Genomic DNA, 27,112 nt, shown 5'->3' on the forward strand with positions numbered 1-27,112 from the left:
ACAAAGCCTCGTTTTTGTCAATAAATTCTTCTCGAAAGTGTTCTGGACACGATTGAAGACTTATAACATGTTATAACTTCAAATTCTGACAACACGTGTGTACTTTTTTCCAAAAATAGATTTACAGTTATCTCTAAATATTTTCTCAAAATATACTACTCGTCGCAATGCTTGATTGTATTTAATATCAGCAAGTTGCAGTACATGTATTGAGATGTATTTTTCATTGTATTAAACTTATTCGAAAATTAATTAGATACGCTTCACCTATTTACATAGCCTGGTTTACATAAGACATCCAGCGATTTACAAAGTATAACAACAAAATAGTACAGAGTAATGATGATGCGTTTGATGATTTAAAGAGACAAATGATGTGTGATAATGTTTCAGACTCAAACCTCCCGCGCTGACGTCAGAGGTAAACAGTAGAGTGTATTCTTCCGCCAAATATGGCTGGCCAGCTGATGATGCTGGGGCGCCGCTCCTGCTCTCAACTCGCCTTCTCTCCTCACGCCTTCCCTCTCCTTGCTTACACTTTCTCCCGTCAACTACATAAGCATCATAGGAACAACACACAACTGAAAACTTTTCCATCAAGCCGCAGGGTGTACAGCAAGGTGAGATCTGATGATGGTTTGCAGTGTCATTAGCAGCTGTGATGTAATAGGAAGACTTGTCCTCTGAACTGATAAGGCAACAAAATCCAATCCACTTGATAGTTGCAGAAATTCACGACAACTTTAAGGAAGTTGTTACAACTTTAATGTAATAGGAAGACTTGTCCTCTGAACTGATAAGGCAACAAAATCCAATCCAATTGATAGTTGCAGAAATTCACAACAGGTTTTGTGGTTATTGGAGTGGTGAATCTTGACTATTTTAGGATGTGAATATTAAATGAAAGTATGATACCGTAGGATATTATTTTTGTACTTTATATTGGTAAATGGTACATTCTCTTGCAATGTCAAATCGTACAGTGCACAGCTATTTTGCTCTTAACTTGTTTTCTAAATGTCAAAATTATATTCTTAGATCATGCGGAGTTAGGCATAATACATTTTAAAATATCTTGGCAAATAGTGTTGTATTATACATATAACTTGTATATGAAGTGACCCTGTAGCCCAAGCTGCAAGTCACATACCCAAGACTACTTTTGAAACCTATCTAACTCCCCAATCTCTATGTAACTAAACCGAACCTAACCTTACAGACTAACCCAAGCTAATACACCCTAACCTAAAAATAAACACAGTTTTGACAATTGGAAAATTATGTTTTGTTTAAATGGCTGTGTGTGATTTGACTGTAATCCATAGACATTAAAACATGATTGATCTACTGCTCCACATTCTTAACGTCTCTATTTCTGGCATCTGGTGCACTCTTTAATAGGTTAAGTTTAGTTCAACTAAGTTTAGTTAGGCTTAGCAGAGTGAGGCTGGCTGACATGCTGCTGTTGTTTTCCTCTTCCTTTTTTTCAGAAAAACTATTTTACCTGTAAATAACCAATGGTGCCTTAACCATTACTTTATCAATGAAAAAGTTTGAAAATTGATCTTTATTGTAGATTTTATTGCACAATAATTCAAATAAAATGTTACTTGTTAAGAGTGAGCAACGTAGATGTAAGAAGAGCCATTCCTTACAGATATTGGTGCAGGTGAATCATGGATAATTTCATAGAGAAGACTGAAATAACCCTGATTAATTCAAGTGAGTCAAAGAGTTCATCCACCAGCCAGTATGGGAGGACATGGCGCAGGAGGAACAAGAAGCGCAGAATCAGAAAACAAGGCATCTACTCCTATGCTGTTGATGGCAATCCTGTGTTAGTAAAGCTTAACCAATGGCTGAGAAGTAAAGGATTCGCACTTCCTTCTGGTTCAAGGTTGAGGCCGGCATTTTTTCCTAATATTGGTCGAGGACTAATGACCACTGTTGGTGTTAATGCAGGAGATGTTTTGGTCAGCATCCCCAAACAAGCACTTGTAACATGTTGTAGAGTTTTAGAGGATGCTGACTTCCAAAGATTTATTAAAGTTCCACAAAAATTTAGAGCCATGGAAATTCTGACAATTTTCCTTTTGTACCACATGTATTTAGGAGATATCTCAGAGTGGAAGCCATATTTAGACAGTCTTCCTAAAACGTATACTGTTCCAGCTTATTGCTCAGTTGAGGAAATTGGCACTTTTCCAGAGTTTTTAAAATCTCGTATTTATGAGCAAGTGGAAGATGTTGACCAGTGTTTTGCTAGTTTACAGAAAATACTTTTAAAGAACTCAAAGTACAAACAAAGATTTTCAAATTTGTGTGTTGGTGATGTTAAATGGGGATGGTTTACTGTCAACACTCGTGCAGTTTATCTGAAAGAGAAACATCCAACTCCTTTTATTTCTGATGAGGATGTATATGCTTTGGCACCATTCCTTGATCTTTTGAATCACTCGAGTAGTGCACAAGTAACAACTGGCATGAATGAAAGTAATGATTGCTATGAGATTGTCACCCAGGTGCCTTTTGGCCCTTATGAACAGGTCTTTATTAATTATGGCCCTCATGATAATATTAAACTCTATGTGGAATATGGGTTTATTATCCCAGAAAATCCTCACACTTATATTCCTGTGGAATTGAATGAAATTATATCCTCAGTAACATGTATCATAAATAATCATATGCGAAAAGCTTCACTGTGTGAAAAAAACAAAATAATACTCGCTCATCATATTAATAAAAACCTTGGTATAAGCATGGATGGTCCATCATGGAACTTAAAGGTTGCAATGACCATCTGTTTGATGACACCTGAGGAGCTCAGTCAGTGGCAGGTGGTATATGAGGACCTTGATGGAGTTAGTCATAGGAAGCTGGTGGCAAAGTGCCTGGCTCATGTCATTGAGCAGAAGGCTCTCCAGTTGCAAATGTGCCTACTCAAAGCAGAAAATTTACAGGAATGTTCAGAAGCATTTGGTGTTGGTAAGGATTTATTGAGAGAATGTTGCATGCTTTTAGAAAACATAAAGATGATAGAAGATGAATGATTGTAGTTTTTGAGCAAAGGGTATGATAAGGGGGTGTATATTATAACAGCCTTGTATTGAATATTTTAATCAACTCACAATTTACTGCTGTTATTACAGATGAATCTAAATCTTCTGGTGAAATAGGTTTCTTAGTTATTTAATAATACAGTATGCAGTACAGTTTTTGTCTACAGCCAACTTTCACTGACAACTATTTTTATACTAGATTTTTTTTCAATTTTATATGTCTTGGGGAAACTGAGTCAACACTCCTCTCTTATTATTGACTCAATGTTCTCTATTGGTTATTAAAACTTTTAACCCTTCTAATCCATTGTAATGAAAATTGTATGTCTAGCAGCTATAAAAAGGTAGAATAGGTGATATGTCGGGCAAAAATGCCATTCAAATACTGCATGTATCATAAAATTTAGTGGGCCAGCCAGAGGCTTAAGACCCACGCAGGAATATCCATCCCACTTTCAGGTTTTCACTCAATAATTAATAATACTTATTGTGAAAATTTTAAAGATAAATGGCAGGCTACAAACAATACTAAATTATATGACATCAAGGAGTATTTATCCTCATGACCTGGCAGGCAAGGAACAAACAACATTTGTCAACACTACATTGAAGATGGGTGAGGCATCTTTCCACTCAAAAATCTATGATTGTACAGTTATCCCTTCTCCACAGAAAAAGAAGTGATTGCCTGCTAGCCAGGAGAAAGTGGTAACCTATACTGCAACTAGGACACCCTCCCCCACTTTCCCCAACTTGTAATTCATAAACACTGTTGGTCACATGGCATTTCCTGTGACCCAACACCCTACATACAGCTTGTACTGTTTTCTCATTTGCTAGATCTAGTAATTGAACTTATGTCTTAACATTCTCATTATTTTTTAATTACAATAGTAAATGCATAAGGCAATACAGTTGCCCTATGCAGGTAAGCTCTTAAATGATGAAGAGAGCACTTTGAATAATTGATAAGATTATAGTATGAGTTATTACTTTATAATTAGAAGATTGACGAACAAAATAAATCTGAATGTGTTAAAATGTCTTTAAATCAATATCCTGTACCTTCACTTAATATGAAGTTAAAATTGTTAGGGATTAATATATGAAACATTGTCTTCAGGTAGGATTAAGCACATCAGGATGGTCTTCAACACCAGGGCCTCTGAGAGGAAAGTTTCAAGCATGGCAGATGCACCAGGGACTTGGTGTGCGCAACTGTTTTCACCCAGGAGCCAGTGCTCTCACAAGAGACTATGTTGGGGTTGCTGCAAAGGAAGTGACGGGGCGGGAGATGCTGGGGGCTCTGGCATCACATGTCTGGCCAAAAGTAAGTACTGTACCTGTACAGTATACCTATAGCAGACACCCAATGTCCTGTCTAATTGTTAACATAATGAGGACATGAGGATAATTTATCAGTATTTATTATGAAGAAAGTAATAATCAGATTGGCCAGTTTTTTTAGGTTCTCTAATTATTCTCTATAATTTCTGAGAGGGTCCCCTTATATTTGTGTTAACTCCCCTAGAGTTATATCACTAGGGTTGCCAAGTCTTAGGGGATCACACCAAGCCTATGAGGCCCAGAATCTGACTTTCTCCCAAGTAAAATGAACTTGAAGATAAGAGATCAACCCATAGTAAAGAAAAAATCCCCTAGAAAGTTTAACCACATTGAAACAACTGCTTGAAAAGAAATTAGTAACCCTGGTAAAAATAAGGTAACCAATCTTTAATATGGGGTAAACATATTGCAGCTGACTACTATGTCAGTTCAGGTCACCTCATTCACTTGCTGGGTGCAGTCAAGGTTGCACCTCTGCTGGGCCTACAGTTAGCTTCATGTTTTCAGATAAGTGGGGCTGGCAATTTTAATTCTATTTCCTGCTTTATGGTTGCATTTTGTGAGAATTATATGTGCCTTATAGTTATTAACATTTTACCTTGACTGTGTGTCAGTGTTATCTTCCGTAGTTGCCAGCGTGCATCTCCCTTGCCCCACCAGAGTTAACAGCTCTGAGGGGTTCAGGTTTCCTCCTCTACAAGTTGACTCCTCTCTAGTGAGTTTGTTTCTCTTTGCGAGACTTGTTAATTGGGAGTGATAGTTAGCTTGTGTGACAAGGAGGCCTGGTCGAGGACTGGGCCGCAGGGACGTTGAGCCCCGAAATCATTACAAGGTAATCATACCTGGCTCTTCCCCATGTGAGGTTGAGCCTTGTGTTACATATTCCCAAGGATGTGCTTGGGGCAAGTCAGCATTTGTTCTTGTCTGTGGCTGCATCTGCCTTACTTTGTCGAGTGGTTCAAGTTCTGGGCCAGTGTTTGTTCAGCTATGATTCTTCTTCTGTGCATGGCCACCCTGCTTGTCTGCAGATGATCCAGGCTGCCAGTATCCTTGACACTCACACCCAGGGAAGGGCTTTGTCAGGTCCATATATTTGACTTGGCTGTTATGGCTATGTACATACATATGGCCAAAAATAAATAAATTTGCTATTTTTTTGTATCACCGATTATTCAGTTATTTCTGATGTTTCTCCAGATGCTCACGTCGTACTTGAAAGTGATGAATGCAAATTCATGCCCGTTTCTCAAAGTGGGGTTACTGGAAATTCAGATTACTAAACTCTTACTGTATAAGGATGTATTAGTATAACAATGCAAAGGTTAGCCTCTTAATTTAAGGTTTGTATAAATGGTTGGCAAGAAATAAGCTGTATTAAATGAAAATGCTTTATGGATCTCCCACCTCTATGCCCGATGGTGCTGTGTGTAATTTTTCAGGCTGAGATTTGGCATTTTTACATGATGATGATCACTCTAGCTACCACTGTCACTTTGCCTGTTGAGTTCTGGAATATTTTTACCCTTGGGAATATGCTGTTTTCAGCACTGGACTTCTGTCTAGTTCTTTTCTATAAGAGTTGGGGATGGAGTGGCGTTCTGCTCGGGTGGCTCGCAAATAAGGTGGTTGTCTGTCAGAGACCTTGGGTGACTTAGATAGGCTACTATCTGGTAGGGGTAAGGTGAATGACAGAGGGTGTTTTTCTGTAGCAATGATTGCTTACCTTGTTTTCATCAGGGTTACTTTTCCTTTTAAGCAGTTGTTTGTTTTTATATGATTATACTTTCAGTATTTAGTTTTTTCTTAGTTTTGGGTTAATCTCTAATTCCCAAGTTCCCCCTCATCTCATAGAGCCAGCTTCTGGTTTTGGGTCCAGGTTGGTTTGGGTGGGTTTCAGAGGCCTTCAGAATGTAATGAAGCACAAAGGGTGCTTCATTACATTCAACACTTGAATTTGATAGCAGTGTTTTGCTGTGTTTTCTTAAAAAAAATGTAAATCTTATTTCTCTCCAAACTGTCAACATAATCAACAAGAAGCTAAATGTAATTATTTTCTTGTCTGAATTCTCATTACATTAGCTGCATATCAAATTGAAGGCTTACATACTGAGCACCATCAATAGCCACTTTCTTGTTATGTACCATCCTTCAGTCATCCTGAGATATGACAGGATGACTGAAGGCCCATTTTAACAGATATGTGCCTTCTCTTTATGTCATTCTCTCTACATTTCTGTGCCTCCTATGTATTCTTTTGTTTACAGTATCCTCCACTCTTCATTATACAGTAAATAGATTTGAAATTCCATGTTTCAGGAAAGCCCAGCAGTTAAAGCACGTGTGATGACTGCTCTTGGACTTTTGGTTACAGCTAAGCTGGTCAACGTACAGGTACCTTTCATATTTAAGGATGCCATTAATTATTTGAATGAGTACACTGGAGATGTGCTGGCCATGACAGACCCATCATCAACTGTGGCCACAACTGCTATATCTCTTATGATTGGATGTGAGTGTCATGGTTTTAATTATCATATATTTCTTGAAAGACTTGAAATTATGTTTTCTAGATGAAAATTGCTAGCTAATCAAATTTTTCTCGTTTTGTGTGCATCAGTATTTTCTGAGCAAGGCTCCTTTGGTAACTGCTAAGCCTTGGCACTGAACCTACTCAGATCACTGTTAGTATAACATGCTCTGAATATCTTTAAACTCTATAATCTTGCAAATTATTCAATGCTTTAAAAAAGTGGGTGGGGGGTAGGGAACTCAGTGGAGAGCATAACTCAGTGAGTTGCTCTCAGTGAGAGTAACTCAATTACCGCAATGAGAGCATAACTCAATAAGATCAGCTTGCAAGCCACTGCTGATATTTGGTTTCATTTCATTTCAGTCAAGTTTTGGTATGTGTGTGTGTGTGTAGGTGTTTTCTACTAAGATTAAACTAGTACACAATATGCATTACTACATAATTGTAAATGTAACCATTTATATTGAAATGAACCCTGTATTTTATAATCAGCTTTCTTATTGGTAAAATAGGTCAGAAGGAACTTAATCATGGTCTTCAGTTAGAATTCTTATGTAAAGGAAGGCTTTGCAATACAAAATTAATAATTCTTTGTAATTCGATATGGTAATACTGCCATATTTTATAAGTAAAACTGTCTAATTGACTACGTAGTACATCAACAGATGGAATTGCCCGTACAGGAGCTGCTGGTTTCAACGAGCTTCGCAATGCTGTGTTTGCTAAAGTTGCACAGGATTCCATCCGGAAAATTGCAAGGAATGTATTTCTGCATCTCCATAGTCTTGACCTGAATTTTCATCTGAACAGGCAGACTGGGGCACTGTCCAAGGCTATTGACCGAGGCAGTCGAGGAATCAATTTTGTGATGTCGGCGCTCGTGTTCAATGTTGTTCCCACAATATTTGAAGTGAGCCTTGTATCAGGGATATTGGTAAGTGTAATTTTTGCCTACCAATCTATTGTATACATACATTTTGTAATATGTGCATATATATGCATGCATATAATGATCAAACTAACAAGAATATTTGGAATGGTTAGTTCAAATCCTCCTATTGGTTTTTGTTTCAAAGAATGTAGAGATTATTTGCAGCTATTCTATATAGGGAAGAATCTCTTGTTTCATATTACTTTAAGTTTATAATATGAATAATGATTCATGTGATTTGTTTTATAGCTCATGTACAATGAGTTTAATTTGCTAGTTTTAAATGATCCTCAACTTTCCTTTAGCTCCGCAACACTCTAGCTTCTAGATAAAAAACATTCAGTTGAATTTAATATAAAATTAGCTTTTGCTAAGTTTTGCAATGTTTTACATATACGAATACAGTATATTTAAAAAATGCCAAAAATATTTGTGTTCTTTATGTTCAAAATCTGCTATAAATTATTTGGTCTTTGGCAGTGTGTTTGAAACAAAATCATATTAAGTTCCTAAAATTAGATTAATGGCTTTATTTTTTAAATGATAAACAATTTACACTGGGGACATACATGTATAAATGTACATGATACCTGGTTGATGGGGTTCTGAGAGTTCTTCTGTTCCCCAAGCCCGGCCCGAGACCAGGCTTGACTTGTGAGAGTTTGGTCCACCAGGCTGTTGCTTGGAGCGGCCCACAGGCCCACATACCCACCACAGCCCGGTTGGTCCGGCACATGTACATGTATAAATCTTTTAACTTTGAGTATTGATGCAGCGATCCCATGATCCAGCTTAGTTGGTGCCTTTTTGGTGTCTGGATGTGGTCCTAGATTTTTGTTAATTTCTGGGGTATATGGCCACTGAGTTGGTGCCCATCACAAATTTCCATTGCTATAGATCACTAATACTATAATATGCTGTTGGATCACCAGGCATATTATAGTATTCTTTCTGCTCACAGAGACTAATTGTCTTACAACCTGAAAATAATCGGGAAGCATGTGCAGAAGAGAGGTCGTGTGGGTGACAAATATGTAGTGAACATGAGTAGATGGACTTACTAACAATGGGAATTTGAAAAGAGTAATGACCACTGTATTGCATTAACAAGAAACATTCTGTATCCTTCAGAAACATCCTATTAATGCCTTCCCATCCTAGGAAGGTTGATAATGGGACAATGAATGAAAAAGAACCCAAAAGTTAATGATTTCACAGTTACGGGAAATGTGATGCTTAGTAAATTGTGCACTGCAAGTAGCTTATTGATTGTCAAAGATCCTTAGCTAACATTATTTTAGTTGTGCAAATGCTGCGGTAAAATAAGTTACCTATAGACTAACCTTACCTGCTCTACACCTAAATGTGGTGGGACTGATTTTTCTCACGAAAAAAAAAAATATATACAGTACTGTATTTATCCTTATTTGTTGATTAGAATAAAATGAATCATAAACTGTATTTATATGCCAATTTATTATAAAAATAAAATTCTTATTGTTTGCTTTTCAGGCCTATAAATGTGGTTGGGAGTTTGCTGCTGTAACAGTAATGTCAATTGCAGCATATGCGGCATTTACCTTGAGCATCACACAGTGGCGCACACATTTTCGTGTACAGATGAATAAAGCTGAGAATGAAGCTGGGAACAGAGCCATAGACTCACTAATCAACTATGAGACTGTTAAGGTGGGTTGAACACAAGTACGTTGATTCAGACATGGATCATCCAGTGTGAGATTAGAGCGATAAAAGAGGTTAAAGTGGAGACTGAATGAAGGTTGTGCTAATTGTATTATGTCATTAGCCTAATAAGTAACAAATATTATACATAGGTTCAAAAAAGTTCTCAGTTTTATTTGTTATTTTGCAAATCAGATTGTTTAACTCGGATTTGCATGAGCATATTTGGTAATGGTGATGTCTCTTTCAGTACTTTGGCAATGAGAACTACGAGGCTGACCAATATGATAAGTACCTGAAGAAGTATGAGCGAGCCTCCTTGAAAACTGCAACATCCTTGGCCTTGTTAAATTGGGGTCAGAATGCAATATTCAGTGTTGCACTGTCAGCCATGATGGTCCTTGCAACCAAGGAAATTATTGCAGGTAATCAACTAAGGAAGTAGCACAAAAAATTATAGATCAGGGGGGGTCCCTAACTTTTTTCTAATGGCCCTCTCAGTAGCCTCCCCAGTGCTTGGGCACTGGTACTATATGGTCAGGGTGCAGAAATTGAGAAATGCACAGATTGTTGTTTGTGAAAGACACTCAAGTGTGTCTTTTTGTAATTAAAATACAGCATTGGCTTGAGTCTTCTTTCTCTAATGGGCAGTATGGTCAAGTAAATTGATACTAGGCCATAAGTGTTCCCAGACAAAGAATATCATTAATACAACCAATATGCATAATCTCCCAAAGGAATTGGTTTTGTTTATTTTCTTTTGAAGTGGGTTCCTAAGACGTTCCCTATAAATACCAGAATACAGTACTGGTATTGCAGTGCCAGATCTAGCACAGCAGGTTTGTGAGACTGTCTCAGTACAGTATATCATAATTTGAGCCCTTCAGATAATGAGCGAAGCATGTAGGATGAGAGACTAACCCACAGCGGAGGAAAACATTAACAAATATAAAATTGTCACAAAAACTCATAAATGATCATAGAGAATTGTTTTAAAGTTTAGGACTATAAAGTCTTTATGGTCTTGGGAATTGCAGTGACATGGTCAATTAATAACACTTAAGTAAGCATTATAATAATCATTTAACATAGGTTAATGATCTCCCCAGCATTGATTACTACTGATTAGTAACATTAAAATAATGATATAAATAGCTATTTTGCATAGCTTCCCAGTTGTTGAAGAAGCACTATCATCATATTAGTACTCTTGTTAAGTACAGGAATTGTCTGTTGCATTTATGAATTGCCATTTATGTATTTGATGTATGCTTCATAGTTTATTTTGTATTTTTGTGTTATTAAAATGCCTGAGAGAGGTCTTGCATGAGGTCACATCCTGTAGTGCAGTATAGAGAATTTCCAGAGGGAGCAAGAAATCAGCTATATAGGCTGATACACTGTATTATGGCTGAAACTGTTGTCATCATATTAGTGTGCCATTCTTTACATTTTGAGCATATAGTAAGCAAACTAATGATGATCATATCTTGGAATATTATGATTTGTTTAGAATTATAGTACTGTACTGTATTCTACTTTACAGTATTATGTTTATACATTGCAGGTAATTTAACGGTTGGTGACCTTGTCATGGTTAATGGGCTTTTGTTCCAACTGTCCTTGCCTCTAAATTTCCTGGGGTCAGTTTACCGTGAGGTCCGCCAGGCTCTCATTGACATGCAAACCATGTTTACATTGATGAAACAGCCTGCTGCTATTATGGTGAGTAAGCTTCTGTAACAAATTGCTTTCTAGTTACGTTTTTAAATTGTCAGATCTGAAAATGCTCTTTCAATTTATAGTGTGGTAGCCAATAATGTCTCCAAAATATTTTGCCACAACTAGTCCTCTCTGTAGCTTCCCTCAGCTTTCACAATGACAAGAACCGGGGAAACTAGTCATGTCACACACCAGTGAGATGCTCAACCCACCTGAGAAAAGGTGCCCTTGTAAATTCTCCCTGTTCCTCTATAGGGTGAGGATCACATGGGAATCAGAGATGAACCCAATACTAGGACTAGAAAAGTATCGAAAGAAGCCCAGAAAGCAGTCAATTCTTCTCTGAGAAATGGGTCCTCTTGTTATTTATCATATTTTCTTTTGTATTTGTTGCTTCAGTTCACTTCTTGTAGCCCAGTCCATTTGTTTGGGAGTCTTTAACTAAAAAAAGTTCTTCCTAACATCTCTGATACATCTGTGTTTAGCTTCTACCTTTGGCTTCTAATTGTATCATATATAATTTTCAACATGATTTCTTTGTTCTCTAACTCAACTCCCTGTGGAGTTGAGTTACATAATCATATTTTCCTTATTTTGTTTTTTCTCCAATGTTATAAGGTTTATGTTCTTTCAGCCTTTCATTGTAGCTGACTTCCCTCAAATCTGGCATAAGCCTTTTTACATATCATAGTGTTCTGAAAGCCTCTTTTTTTCTCTAGGCTTATGATAGCTATTCAAACATTTATCAGTTTTGCATATGTTGCAGACATTGTTTTGTTACTAGTGTCACATTTGTTGTTATATATATCTATATATATATACAGTACAAATAAAATATAGTCCTATTAATATAGAAATACAGTAGTCATATTTCTTTGATAACATACCAGTATATTAGGGTCAAAATGGGTTATAATGACCCGTACAGCATCCCACTCTCACTTTTCTCTCTTGTCATCGTTGCCTTGTATGCTACCCAAGAGTTACACCCTAATCCGGTATATCATAGCAACCCTTTCACCCTCCCAACACTGTGCTTACTAAACCACTGTATGTGATTGCCTTGCCCCTGATGGCCATCTGCACAGGGATGCCTTTCTTTGGCTCTTATGTGATCGATTATATCTTAGCTTGGTTTGTTTTATTATCTTTTGGTCTGTTTATAAAGGAATACATGACAAAACTTGACTTCTTTACTTTATTTATTCCATGTATTTTCCAACAGGATGCCCAATCTGCAGTTCCACTGAGAATTTCTCAGGAAGAGGCAACAATAACTTTTAAAAATGTAAGCTTTGCATACACACCAGAGAATCTTATCTTAAATAACCTGAGTTTCACTGTTCCTGCTGGCAAGAAGATCGCTATTGTTGGAGGCTCAGGATCAGGGTGAGAAATACCATTTTGACATTCTAATTAATTTAAATTGTTGTGTCATTACATTGTAAGTTTGCCTCGTTCATGAAAGTGCAGCTACAGGTTAATTTTGATGGAAGGCAAATGTACTTCCCATTTTTAAGTTATTGTTTGCAGAGAATAAGTCACAATATCAAATAAGAAATAAGCCAACCCAATCTGCTTCATTGATTGTTTTCTTTATTTTCCTCAGAATTAATTTCTTTCAAACAGTAGTTTTTGTTTTGCCTAACATTTATGGTGGGTTTTTCTTGGTTTTGGGTAGATCTCTGATCCCCAAGCTTCCTTGCCTCATAGAAAGAGCCAGATCCTGGCCCCTGGTAGGTCAGCATGGGTCTCGGAGACCTCTTGCAATTCTTCAAGCTTGGCTATATCATCATATTATTAGGTCTGGGAAGCTTCCTGAAAAAATATCTATGTTTTGTGTAGGGAGAAAACAGCATTCATTTAAAGGACTGTAAGGGTTGAGGAAATGCTCATCACCACCACCACAGATACTGCCATATAAAGGAAGTAGAATTAAAGTATTGTCAGTGTAGAAAACAACAACCGCTAATGGTAGAGCATTACTGACAAAATAAGTATTAAATCCACCTTCATACTACTAGTTTACTTTGCCTATACAGTACTTTATTTGTAGTTCCATATTCCCCACTTTTCTTGCTATAAATTTTATATGAAATTAAGTTTCTCTTATAGTTTGTGTTGTAAACAATGAAAATATTTGGGTGCAAATTTCCTGATTTTTTCAATAAAATCTTAAATTTTTTATCACCTTCAAGGAAATCCACAATTGTGCGTCTCTTGTATCGCTTCTATGAACCCAACAGTGGTAGCATTACAATCAACAATCAAGATATTGCTGCTGTAACCATGGATAGTTTAAGAAGGGTCATTGCTGTAGTCCCTCAGGTAAGTGAATGGGTTAATTTGGACCATAATATCCTTTTATATCTTTCAAATCTTGATTACCTATCACAGAATAATTTAGTTATAGGTCTTACTGGTTTCAACAGCCACATTTTCTTTTGTGATTTGTCACATCTTTAAACAACAAGTTTTAAAATTGCTGCAATATTATATATATTAAGGTTTTTTGAATTGTGTATAACCACAAAATTATAAAGTTTATCATGTTTGGTCTAAACTGCAGGACTGTGTGTTATTCCATGACACCATAGCATACAACCTGCACTATGGTGACCTCTCTAAGGATAGCAGCGAAGTGGAGAAGGTTGCAAAGATAGCCGAGCTCCATGATTCCATTATCAGCTGGAGCAAGGGATATAATACTCAGGTAAGGAGTGCTCGCTCACCATAGAGGATAACCTCTCACCATAGATACATAGAGTAATTATTAATTTTTAATTATTTTTGTGTATAATAAGGTCCTCTTTGTTTGAATGTGACCAGGTTAAGTGACCAAGGTAAAGCAGATGCTTTATCATAACTTTTGTATCATTAGAACTAGGGTAAGAAGCTGGGGTAACCTCCTTTGATCACTTAATGTGATGAACTATAACCAGTTAATGTTGTATTATTTTTAGTTAGTTTTTCATTGGCTTATGGTTTCATTGTTTATACATTTAACTCTCTTTCTCTGCTGGCTTCCTGGAGCTTGGGGCAATGGTATTGTAAGGCTTCTGTTGATAACAGGCTCCTTAGACTTGCATGACCTTCTTGGGAGTTAGGATCACAATTTAGTTCCTTCAAAGAACCAAGGAAAGCGTGGGAATAAAAGATCAACTCACAACTAGAAAAGACCATGCAAAAAGTCACAGGCAAGGAAAATATTACACAGCTCTTGGGAGTAAATGAAATAACACAAGACAAACAGTAGTTTGTAATAGGTAAGCAATCTTTGCTCTAACTCTCCCCCCCCCCTCCCCTCCCCAAAGCATCACTAGGTATCAGCCTAGGCCACCATTGGTCCCCACCAGCCACCCTCATTACTCACAAGTCTGATATTGCCTTGTTCATATCACTCCTGAGCAGACCTTTGCTTCTGCTTCTCAAAGTGAAGTACAGTAGTTTATTTTCCTTTGGACATTTATGTTCCATGCTGGGACTGTTTTTATGATCTTTGTACCTAGTAGGCTGCACAAGTCTCGGGAGCCTGATATACGTGGAGGGGGCCCCTGCAATACCAATGCAATAAGCTCCAGGATGCAACTGAGACAGCAAAGAAAGTGCCATTTTATTACACTCAACACTTTTTCAACAGTAACTAGGCTCGAAACAAGACCAGTTGGTTTAAAAGGCTTTTAAACCGTGTCCTGGTTCAAGGACATGGTTTAAAAGGTGATCAGCATAAACACATCAATTTAAAGTACATCTGTATATCTTTTCTGCAATATTATTAGATTTCAATGTACAACTGTTATGACAGGTGGGCGAGCGGGGCCTGAAGTTGTCTGGTGGAGAGAAGCAGAGGGTAGCAATTGCACGAGCGATTTTGAAAAATGCACCTATACTGATCTTTGATGAAGCGACTTCCTCCCTTGATTCTATTACTGAACAGGTACATTACAAAAGTATTTATATAGTGCATTGCAAAATGGTCCACATATAAATAGGTTTTCTTGGCAATTATATACAGTATTATTGTTTTTTTGAGAGCTAAAAAAAATTCACCATTTTCAGTGTGTCATACCTAGTCTGTGTAAAATTTGCAAGGCTAAGAGAAAAGAAAAGAAAAAAAAGAGGAAGTCCTTCCCCAGGTCATTCCTAAATCTAACTTATCCAGTTTATATCTATTGTTTTGTTATATTTTGTGTTGATATACTTAATATATTATTGTGCATTAAAAGAGAAAGTGCTAGAGTTAGAATTCCTGGATGACAGAGCTAGAGTGCATCAGGGAAGGGGTGGGGGGTTGAGACACTGGTTCAGATTCTGTGGAAGTCTCAGGAACCCTCGTGGATTCAGAAGAATCCCAGGTTGCAATCCTTTTGACAATGTTGTGGCCTGGTTGTCTTATGGCGTGTGCTTGGGGAATACCCTGAGCATAGGATTGAATCCTCATCACGGATTCTACTGATTTTCTCATCGATATATCGCGTTAATGTGATCTCCCTGTGCATTGGAAGGCTTATCTATGGATCCCTTGAATTCATGTGACATGGTCATTTATTTTTTGTTAACAGTGCTATTTTGAAAGGTAATGTTTTGATGAGTGTATAGTGTCATTTGTGAATAGTTGTTGTTGATTGTTGATCCCTTGTTGATTCTAGTGTTTCAGATAATTATATCATGTTGGAGTAATTGTAAACAAATGTGGACAGCATTGTAGCATTGTAGGTAAAGTTGATAAGAACTGACACATTAAAATATGGCACGACAATGGCAATAGGTATCCACTTTTTCTTATTGGTGCAGTCTGACACCCAACATATCTAATAAACTAGAAGAGCTGACCATTATGGAGATACTTGAACAGTAATGTATACATTATCATTGTGTGTTGACTGGAAGTGCAATAAATACTTAACCACAGTGTGCATGTGATGCAGCTGCACTAGTTACACTGTATTCCACTTGTCCAAGAGGCAAAACATACTCGACTAACATTTAATCAATGGATGATCATATTGATTCATTGTTACATCAACATTGTTTTCCCAGCTTTGCCTGAGAGGTTGGGGGTTAATGCACCAAATCCTATTGTAGGAAAATATAGAAGTATTGCATTTATTGAGATTGCCATTTAAAAATTACATGAACATTGAATAATTATTTCCCATGCTCTCTTTGTCCGACCTCTACATCCATCCAGTCTAAACAAAAAAAATTACCTGCACTTTGTCAACTGTACATGATCTCCTTTCTTACTCAAAACAACTGAAACCAAATTTCTTCCAGAGTATAATGGGTGCCTTGAGATATGCTACAGAAGGAAGAACATCTATTTGTATAGCTCACCGTCTGTCAACCATAATTGATGCTGACGAAATCCTTGTTTTGGACGAGGGTCGTGTTGCAGAGCAGGGCACACATGAACACCTGCTTGTTCAAGATGGGTATTATACAAAGCTGTGGAATTCACAGCACAATTTGCAAAGAGAATGAGTTCCTATGGCTGGTGTCTTAACTTAGCAGCAGAATTTGATAGAATAATTCCATTAAATATAAATTTATTTTAGTTTTCTATAGTGAGATATATTATCTTCAGATTTCAACTACAGTAATGGTAATGTAATGCTGCATTACCATTATATTGCAGGCATCTTCTACATTATTGCTTTGGCTGCTAACTGCATAATTCAGTACTGTACTGAAATAAGTTTCCTATGATGAAACTGGCAGATAATTGTGGTTATAGGTGTACATAGGTAATTGCAGTATGATTATATATTACTATTTATATTAAATTGGGTATCTCATCCTTTATTTTGATCAAAACTATTTATTTATTTTGTCTTGTTTGTGTTAAGTGGCATGTGTGATATGAGGTGTTGATATTGGCATGCAGCATTCAGTACTTACATGATTGTGGAAGGAAGAACCCTTTAGTTAGAGATTTATGGATCTCTTGGTATATGTGTATATGCAACAACAATCATGTAAACACTGATTAAAGTATGCAGAAAAACCGGTGAAAAAAAAGCAATGAAACCCATCACCAAACTATGGAACAGAATTAGATGGCAAAGGTACCAGAGAAGTGTGAAGGACTGGGTGGTGCTTGAGCCTGGTTAACTTGCACTGCCCTCTATTGACAGGAGGGATAAGCAGTGGAGTGTATTTTTTTCTTTTTAGGGATAGTGTTGCATTTTGTTTGGTAATCGTTTTGATCAAAAATTTCTCGAGTGTTTGAAGGCATCCCAGTGTGATGCATTTTTTGGATAATTACTTCTCGAGTGCTTTTGAGTTTTTGTGACTTCGGGTGTTTTAAGTTGGGTGTTCTTGGTTTGTTATCAGACACCCTCAGTTTCAAAATCTGGGGACGGCAGGATTCCGGCACTTGTAGGTCATGAAAAAGTCTGAGATGGTATTGGATCTGGGGGAAGGTATCAGTGCATAAACTGTGGGGACCAGCTCAAAAAAAATATACAAATAAAACTTTAATTTCTTGGTAGGCTTTAGCCACCTGTTCCACCAGTTAAAGAAAGCAAGGTGGCATTACGAGTAGTAAGTAATGGTAATGCCTTCTTATAGACATAACATAGGATAAAAACCCCCACTTGTGAAATTTATGTAAGAAATTTACACCAAGTCTTTTGCACTCGCCCGAGTGCTTTGTCAAGGTCTGAGTGTGAGATTTACATCACAATGTCTAGTGAGGCTATCCTGGGTCCAGTCCTCTTATCCTTCTTGACCTCCTGACCACGTCACCTCTAATTCCTACTGCTGATGTCCCTGCGGTAAAGTCTTCTACGGAATTATGGTCATGTGACCTTTCTGTAATCGTGCTATTCTGGGAACTGGGTGTTATTAATAGAGGTGTTCATCTGGATGCTATACCTCGTAACCCTCCATACCCCCAAGGAACTAATGGGACTGCTTCCATTCACTACCCTTATAGTTACATTACATCCACTATTCTTCACTATTCGATCCTTTTCCCAAAGGCTCACAATATTAATTTTCAGTGTGAAATAATCTATAAAAGTAATAATATAATAACTGTAAGGGTAGTGGAAGGGGTTTTAATAAAGACTGAATACTTTTGCTGGCAACAAAAGCTTTACGTCTGAAGATAGCTTTACTAGGAAAGTGATTGAGTGAATTAAAATTAGTCTCAATAAATGGATGAAGGAAAGAAGTCCCATTAGTTCTTTGGGGGTATGGAGGGTTACGAGGTATAACATCCAGAGGAACACCTCTATAAATAACAACTCGACAGCCAGCGTGTCTAAGCACAACAATTTTGCAGTTGAAGTATATTTTCTGTATAAAATTGTCTCGTGAGCAAATGATTACACTCACATATAGCAAAGTTGATTTTTGTGGTAATATGCTGTTTCATTTACTATTAACAGCTTTGGTGGGTTTTGCAAGTATTGTACATATTGTGAATAGTGCAAAATATAACATTTTTTTTAATTAATGGTTTTATTTTCTCCTGTTATAAAGTCAAGCCTGTCCACAGGCTGGGTATGTTGATTAGAACTCCCATAACCCACTCCAGGTATGCACCTAGTTAAAATACAGCAAGTGAAGTAGGCAATTTTCAAAAGAAAGCATTAAACCCAGAAAGCTATATACAGAATACTGAAATGTTTCTAGATTTCATTGCTATACAAGTTTTCATGGCTTGGCATATTTTTTTTCACTGCTAATACAAGAGCAACAAGACAAGCGATGGCAAAGGAATCTGATTCACTGAGGATTTTATTGGGAGACATGATGCAAAAAACAGTAGAAGAGCACAATTTCTGATCCCGAAAATTATGACATTCTTCTAAGAGGTCCCTCATTTTAGCAGATACAGTACTGTACTAGACAGCCAAATTTTGCTCAATTACCAGCCATTTTGGTGTTGCCCCTAATGACCTAGAAGGTGTGCATTAAATACTCCTGGAACACTATTTAGCACCATCTGTGGTACAAAACTAAAATATTCCAGGACATTCAAGATACTAACACGAGTAAAAGGACATGAAAAGCGATGACAAAAGTATCAGATCCACCCCCACAGAATTTATCAAGGGATGTTAGGGAAGCAAGACCTCTGGATAGGAGGAAGACCATGGTGATAAAGAACACTTAATACTACACACTTTGTTATTCATAGTCCCATCCAGAAGTGAATTACTTATTCAAATTTCTACCTGGCCAATCATATTCTAAAACCATTGAAAAGATAAATGGTTTATAAATGAACAAATCCACAAGGGCCGTGATGAGGGTTCGAACCAATATCCAGGATGATCCCAGATGCGCCTTAGTCGATTGTGCCACGACATGGTAAAAAGAATTGCAACCAGGAGGGCTACTACCCTCACGCGGATCCCGCAGTCTCCGAGGCACAAACCGGGGATCATCCTGGGTGTAGGTTTGAACCCTCATCATGGGGCCCTTGTGGCTTTGTTCATTTGATGTATCATGCTATTGTTATTTCTGTGTGTATTGTAGTAAGGGCAAAGGGGTAGAACAGCTTATTGACAGAGCCTGGGTGCATGGGGAAATTGTGTAAAATCCCCAGTTTGTCTCGGAGAGAATGCGGGATCCGTGTGAGAGCAGTAGCAATTCCAGTTGCAATTCTTTTACCATGTCGCGGCGCAATTAACTAAGGTGCGTCTGGGATCATCCTAGACATAGGTTTTAACCCTTATCACGGCCCTTGTGGATTTGTTTATTTGATGTATCACGTTATTGTGATTTCTGTGTAAATGGTTAACTTCACAAATTATTCACTGTGACATATCCATATGGCCTTACTCCTGTCACTGAAACAGAAAGAGGTTAACACTTCTAAATAGGTTATATATTAAGAACATAAGAACGAAGGTGACTGCAGAAGGCCTATTGGCCTATATGAGGAGACTCTTATTTATATCCACCCAATCTCATTCATATATAGTATATGCCTAAACCTACGCTTGAAACAATCGAAGAATCCTACTTCTATTATGTTACTCGGTAATTAGTTCCAAAAATATTGACCATGTGATCAGTCCATGGGCAAATATGGAACAGAGACCTGCATCTTACTGTCAGAACTGCAGATTGTTCTGTTAAGAGAATGGTTGGAATATGCTTCCTAGTATAATTTTTGTAATTGAAAACTTAAAGCATACATGGTAGTCTATGATGACACAATTGCAAGATGGAGATGAATAAACTAGAAATTGTTACCACAGCAGCAAATAGAGGGGTCATCCACTGCATTGCCGAATAAATTTAGTTATGAGGAAAAAAAAGTGCTTAAAACACTGCCCTGGGAGACAACTACATATTGTTGATAAGAGGCATATAAAACAATCCCAAGGCATACTTAAACATATAGTTGTAGAAGTAGCATTGAAGAGCTTCATATTTCATCGGAAGGCAAAAGAATGCAGATGAGCTAGTCTGTTACATCTCAGGGTAGTGTAATATGCTTTGACTACAATCAAATTACCTTTGTAAAAAGTACTAGTAAACTTCCATGCCTACTTTGTGAAAGCTAAATTGGGATGATGAGGGGCAACAATTGTTTTATAAACTACACGACACACATAACTCATTTAAATGTTTGTTTTTGTTCTTGTAATTCTGTTTATTCATATTCTTAAATTACTATCAGTAAAACAACAAAAATATAGTACAGTACTTCATTTAATTAATTCTATTATCTTGGAAGATGAGAATTGCAGTGAATACAAGCTAGCTGTGTGTGAACTGGCTTGTTTTAGCGTGCTACAATCTACAATTTTGTGTTATGATTATTTACACCTAGTGCTCTTTGGATCACTAATGGCAACTGTGAAGGTGCCAGACATACTCCCAGAAACTACCTCGCCTGCCATTATGCCTACCATCGTCCATGCTTACATTGGTGAAGTGCACAGTGTGTGCGCATAAAAGATTATCCCAAAGGGCCAGACAGGTGTTTCTCTCATGGTCCAACCTTAATGTTAAAGGCATAAGGTTTATTTTTCAGTGTTTACTGTATTTAGGTTGTGAGAGCATAGAAAATTAAGTGTTGTCTAAATAAATTAACAAAATCATGAGCTACAAGGAATTTGTCTCACCGGCTGCTAAGATTCGAGTCACACCCTGAGGTCCTTGCGAGATTCAAATCACAGGTAACCCGACACTGGATTATATCCAACTTCAAAGTTCAAGATCATAATATAATATTCCCACAAATCACAAATAAATAGTAAAATGGATTGTACACTTGAGCAAGGACAGAAAAAACATATCAGTTTCAACCACTCTCTTTAATCCAATCTGCTTATCACAGTTGAAAAATCAGTGCCAAGCTGTAAGTAAGCTATCTGTAAATTTTATAGCCTGCCTATGAAAAATTATTCTAAATTTAAGCCACAGGAAGTAAAACATACAAGCTTAAATATATGCTACAAATTCCTGATTGGGACAAGATAGTTTTAAGAAAAATAATGGTAATAAAAATTGTGCAGCAATTATGTATTATTTTGTAATTTAACACTAATGCCCATGACTAAAATTTACTATCAACAGCTGGGCAAGAACCTTGAAGGAAACCAATATCAAATGAATGTTGTTACTTCTATCGAGGCTGAACCCAACAATGATACAACTATGCTTTGCGAAGGGGACTATTCTCTACAAAATTTGCAAAAAATAATCAAGTGTGTTCAACAATAATGAAATCTTTTGCTGACAAGATGCTGCAAATTTCATCTAACTTCATATTTGTCTTCACATAGCATAGACTAGTAAAATGTTTTTTTGGGCTCACTGTAAACCTGCGCTATACAAACACCTCTCAGATATCACAAGAATTAATTCCTGTACAGAATACTGTCTTTGTATTATGAACTTCATATAAAGTTTAACATATGAGTGGGGTTTAGAGGAGATTTTGATATTAATCCAACATTTAAAACAATATTATTTACAAAGAACATTGTGACATAATTGTACATCAAGTGAATATCATTACCTGTACATTTAACAGCTAAATTATCCACTATATTCTTTGGTTCAAATGCTTTTATAATCATTTGTACAGCTAGGATTTGAGTTTTAGAAGTAAAATAGAGATGGGAAGCACAGTTTTTGACTATCTTTACCAATTGCACTTTGGTGAGCCCCATGATAAACTTATAATGTACATCCTTTGACTGGCAATTGCAAACAAATCTTTGCATTTACTGTATTATTATTAATCATGAAGTTTAATAGAAAGTTCTGAAATGTTTTAATGTAATAAATTTGAAGAATTTTGCTACAAATCCTGGCTAAAGCTGACCTATCAAGTTGCTAACATCAAAATGCAGTGGCACCTCCAAAATCTGGATCATATAGTTCTAGACCCAATCTGGATTTCCAGAAATTTACCCCTTGTTGGTTATCACCAAATTTTCATGATTTTTCTTGTGACAAGTGATAAAATACATGTATATGCATGCTTAAATACTACACTGTATAAAGATTTTGAGCCTCTAAATGATAAAAAAACAAAATTAATTGCTCACTTACCTTTTTTTGGCATGCATTGGTCATCTTGGTAACACAAGAGGCAACAAAGTGCAGTTATATTGCTGTAATGGCATCAATTAAATTTATCCAGTCATGTTTTTAACTTACCATGAAGTCCACAACATCCATGGTTTATGAAATTATCTCGACTACACTGTAATTGTTCGTTTCCAAGATGCAGCCCTGGGCTCCAGTGCTGCATATATCATTGCTAAAACAGAATCATCTAAAGCCTCATGCTTAGAAGGTTTCAATATTTTTAATGTACTTTAACTTCCACTGATCTCTATTTTATTCAGAATTATATCATTCGCTTTGTCTGTGTATTTTTTTTTATTGTCAAACGGCAATAGCACCAAATGCCATACTCCACTGCTGGCCACATTCCGCCTTAACTAAGATCAAGTTTGTCTAACAAAATGGTCTTGGTATCCATGGTATGAAACTTCCTTCCATAATTGTCTAATGTACCCACACAATTCTTGCTGCATGATATGGCTTTAACTTGCAAGTGCAATAATCATATATCAGAAAAAATTGAAGTTAATGCTTGAGTACCAAGAGGCCAGACTGCACTTAAAAAGAACAAAAATCAATACTTTTGTGCACACAGTAAATCTGAGTGCTTTAAAAATTTCATAAACTTCATTTGTCTTAAGGGTTAGTCCTAATGAGCTCATGCTAGTTTCGAGATTCAATTGTTTGTTTACATTGTTTACATTACATTTGGCAGTTTAGAGGCTTCACTCTCTTTGAACTAAGCAGTGGTCTGTTTTGGTTCATTGACTTCCTGGATGCTTTCCTGGTGGGGTGGTGGAGTGTGTCACCTGCTCTCTGCACCTCTGTGACGGGGAGCAAGAGAGAACTCTGCAGCTGATGTGCCTAGTACAGTACCGTAGTTGGGAGCCATCTCGGTGAGATAGCTTCAAAATGTCTGGGAGCCAGAAGGAGCTTCCCCAGAAAAATCTCATATGCAAACTCCTTTTATACAATTTATAGTACAGTACTGTACAGTACTAGCTTATTAAAACAATTAAAATATATATGCATTTTTCTTATTTACAAATAAGATAGCAAGATTAGCAAAATAAAATAAAAATACAATTTAATGGAAATTGCATGCAATCTGGATATCACTGTGTACCCCTCCAGAATCTGGATTTTGTTTATAAATGAAATTTTTGGCAGGAAATCCAGTGGGTGCATTTGGTCCATCATTTAGAGAGATCCATTAGGTGGTCCAGATTTGGGAGGATGCACTATACTGTAATTTGCTACATGCTGTATTGGCAGCTGCTTGGCTTCTGCCATATGAATCAACATGGTAATCCCGAGTCCTTGACGTCTTCAATATCAATGATTTTCTTATGACTTAAAGTATGTTTATGGTTTTTGTTTGCTTTACAAAGCAGTTCCTTGAGCTCTGGGATTACAGTAAGAAGTAATCATTCTCAAGTTTGCAAATTCTCTAACAAAAATCAGAGGTAAATCGCTATTCAAGTTCTGCTACTCGGAATGATTTCCAAAATAGAAAAACAACTACTTAATAAAATATGAATTAGACTGATAACCTGTTATGCTAAATTCACAACACAGTTCAGAATCTTACTCACAGCTTGAGCTTCAAATACATGCTATAGTACAGAAGTAAATGTATCCCACTCCCACATTAATTACACAGACTCAGTTTAATGATGAGTTGAAATACAAAGTGAAGGAGCAGATAGAGGCCACAGGAGTGAGAATCCTCAACGTTGCTTGGTTTATCAGAGTTGTGCATTACTCTCATATTTATTGGTCTCTGAAACAGGAAATCTTAATTTCCATTAAATTCCTGATACATTTCTATAGAATTCCACATATATCTTGTTTCTGGATGATTTGCTTATTAGCAAAAAATTCTGCTTAATTGAAGTTTGTAAATAATTCACTGGTGGTAAATAGTTCGAGCAGCCTGTGCATGATCCTACATGAGGCACTGTATAAATCTTAATACATTTACCTGACCTGATTCATGAAAGAAATGTACAATCCTCACAGGCATTAAAATGAAAATGCACAATTTCTTAACAAAATTAATTACTATTAATATATAATTAAGACTTACTGAAAGCAACAAGAACTTTTAAGAGATTTTACTCAAGTTTAGCCATGTATTGGCTAACTATAGTAGTAGTCTTCATTAGCACCCTCATTTACATTTTATGAGTATTTTTTGTATACTATTACAAACAGCAAAATCTTGTAAAAAATGGCATGAAAACCTAAATATAGAATTGAATACATTTAACTTATAGCTGCAAGTAATACACTTTCATTATTTGTAATTTTGTTCACCTCTATTTGAGATTACGGTATTCACTTAAATCTTTTACTTCCTTTACTTGAAACTAACTCTGAACTCCTTGCTCTGGTAATAACTAGAATCACAACAGTTGGAATATATAAAATATGAATGATTATTATTGAAAAAGGCAGATCACATTTCTGCATATAATTCATCTTAAAAATAATATACCAGTAATCTTATTTACATACTATAGGGTACAGCATATGTCTTGGTGTTTGTTCTCTTTATTTTCTTAATATGTACTGGACAGTCATTCTCCTGTGAATAAACTTATCCGGTAATATAAATAATGAAATGTACAGTTAATTAAAATTTTTTGGTTTCAGAAATGGAAATAATGTTTCATATCATGAATTTAATAGAAACACTTTCTTCATACTCTAACATCCAGATTTTAATTGCAAAAATATAATCTTTGTATATTCAAAATTAAGTGGTTGTCTTCATGTGAAACTAAAATATCAAGCATTTAATAAACAGTAATGAAACATCCTCTTCTGGTAGGCTCTAACAGCTCCCAAAGCTTATACACTGAGTAACTAAGACTTAAGGCTTATCAATGGGAGAAAATATAAGTCAGCCAATGAGATGATGGTACTCATAACATGGAAATTCAAAGCAGCAACAGAACAGTTCACACCACTCAAGATGGAAGAAGAAAAACAGAACAGCAAGCCCATGGTTCAGCAGCGTCAGGAGGAGAAGAGAAGACAAAATGTGCGTGGAAAAAGTATAGGGACCTACAGAGGCACATCGGAAGGCACTTAAAAGGGCCAGAAATGAGTACACCAGAATCAGGAGGGCAGGCAGAGCTGCAGTTTGAAAATGATATTGCAGCTAAAGCAAAAAGAGTCAAACTAACCTGTTACATAGTCACATACGTTGGAAAACAGTGGTACAAGATGATGTGATCAGACTGCAGGGAAAAAGAAGAACACTTGATGAATGACAAGTGTTTGCTCTGCACTTTGCAAGCGATTTTGTCTAGGTTAGTGTTCTGACCAAGGAGAACTGACTAGAAACTCTAGACAAAATTGAAGTTAATTTAGAAGAGTAAAAAGATGCCCAGAAGAATTGTATATAGCTAATGCAGTCGGACCATACTAGATAGATATCACAATGTTAGTAAAAGAAACTGCAGGGATCTTGTGTTACCTATTAACTATAGTGTTCAACACCACACTAGAGACAGGAGAGCTGAAGCCCATGGGTGACCTGGGCTCTCACCTGATGATGGTCACATGCATCAGAGTTAGGGTGGTTCTCCTGTGGCAACAATCATTGCTTGCCTCATTTACTGGAATATTACTTTTTCATTCAAATAGTTGCTCATTTTGTTGTGCCAGAGCTTTTGGGTGGGTTTCATCCCGGCATTGAGTTTATGTCTGATCCTCAGGCTCCCTTCGCATGAAGAATGGTAGGTGAAGGATGGAGGTGTGGTGTAGGGTCTAAAGCTCAGTTACCCAGTGTTTAATTAAGGTAGAGTGGCCCTTCCAAAAATGACTATATTCATCACATAAAAGAGGAAATACAGTGTTACTTATTTCAAACTAATTTTTAACAAGTATTTTAACAAATCATTTGTAAACTTTCAATCATTACTTCAAAATATAATAATTTTGACTAACTTTTAAATAATTTTTTTTAACCATTAGACAACCGAAATGAACATACTCATTACAAACTTTCTATGCAGCCCATCCTCAAAACAAAAGAACCAAATCCATTCCATGTAGTAGCAATCTAAGTTTGAAGAAATGTACTATACTAGCACTGTACTTCAAACACGACAACTAGTTACATTCAAACTTTTCTTCAAAAGTGCTTCAGTCACTTACTGTGTTTGCAATGCACCTCACAAAATGCTCCATCCATGTTCTGTAAGCATATAATGGTCAACAGAGCCAATATGCCTACCCATTCCTACCTAGATCAATGTGCAAAACTAACACAGT

At 36.6% G+C, this 27,112-nt stretch overlaps 1 protein-coding gene across 2 annotated transcripts; it reads left to right on the forward strand.

Annotated features, from left to right (window-relative positions):
- Positions 1-421: 421 nt before the first annotated feature.
- On the forward strand, positions 422-18,736 carry ABCB7 (ATP binding cassette subfamily B member 7). Of its 2 annotated transcripts, none has more exons than XM_045729025.2 (12): positions 422-620; positions 4,186-4,392; positions 6,726-6,918; positions 7,605-7,873; positions 9,383-9,559; positions 9,804-9,978; positions 11,121-11,278; positions 12,501-12,664; positions 13,474-13,603; positions 13,845-13,988; positions 15,081-15,212; positions 16,553-18,736. In XM_045729025.2, exons 1-12 carry the CDS (start codon positions 453-455, stop codon positions 16,757-16,759), a joined length of 2,124 nt encoding a protein of 707 aa, XP_045584981.1. In that variant the 5' UTR covers positions 422-452; the 3' UTR covers positions 16,760-18,736. The 2 variants fall into 2 exon arrangements, with proteins under 2 accessions (XP_045584981.1, XP_045584982.1); XM_045729026.2 differs by lacking the exon at positions 422-620 and adding an exon at positions 1,699-1,837.
- The last annotated feature ends 8,376 nt before the right edge of the window (positions 18,737-27,112 follow it).

The sequence above is a fragment of the Procambarus clarkii genome, chromosome 87 (genome assembly GCF_040958095.1).
Source record: "Procambarus clarkii isolate CNS0578487 chromosome 87, FALCON_Pclarkii_2.0, whole genome shotgun sequence".
NCBI classification, from domain to species: domain Eukaryota; kingdom Metazoa; phylum Arthropoda; class Malacostraca; order Decapoda; family Cambaridae; genus Procambarus; species Procambarus clarkii.

What these genes read in the sequence shown, in the direction of transcription:
- ABCB7 (XM_045729025.2), top strand. Translation starts at nt 453, where the DNA reads ATGGCTGGCCAGCTGATGATGCTGGGGCGCCGCTCCTGCTCTCAACTC. An exon ending in TCATTGCTGTAGTCCCTCAG is followed by an intron (nt 13,604 to 13,844) that starts GTAAGTGAATGG and finishes TCTAAACTGCAG; the next exon opens with GACTGTGTGTTATTCCATGA. An exon ending in GCAAGGGATATAATACTCAG is followed by an intron (nt 13,989 to 15,080) that starts GTAAGGAGTGCT and finishes CTGTTATGACAG; the next exon opens with GTGGGCGAGCGGGGCCTGAA.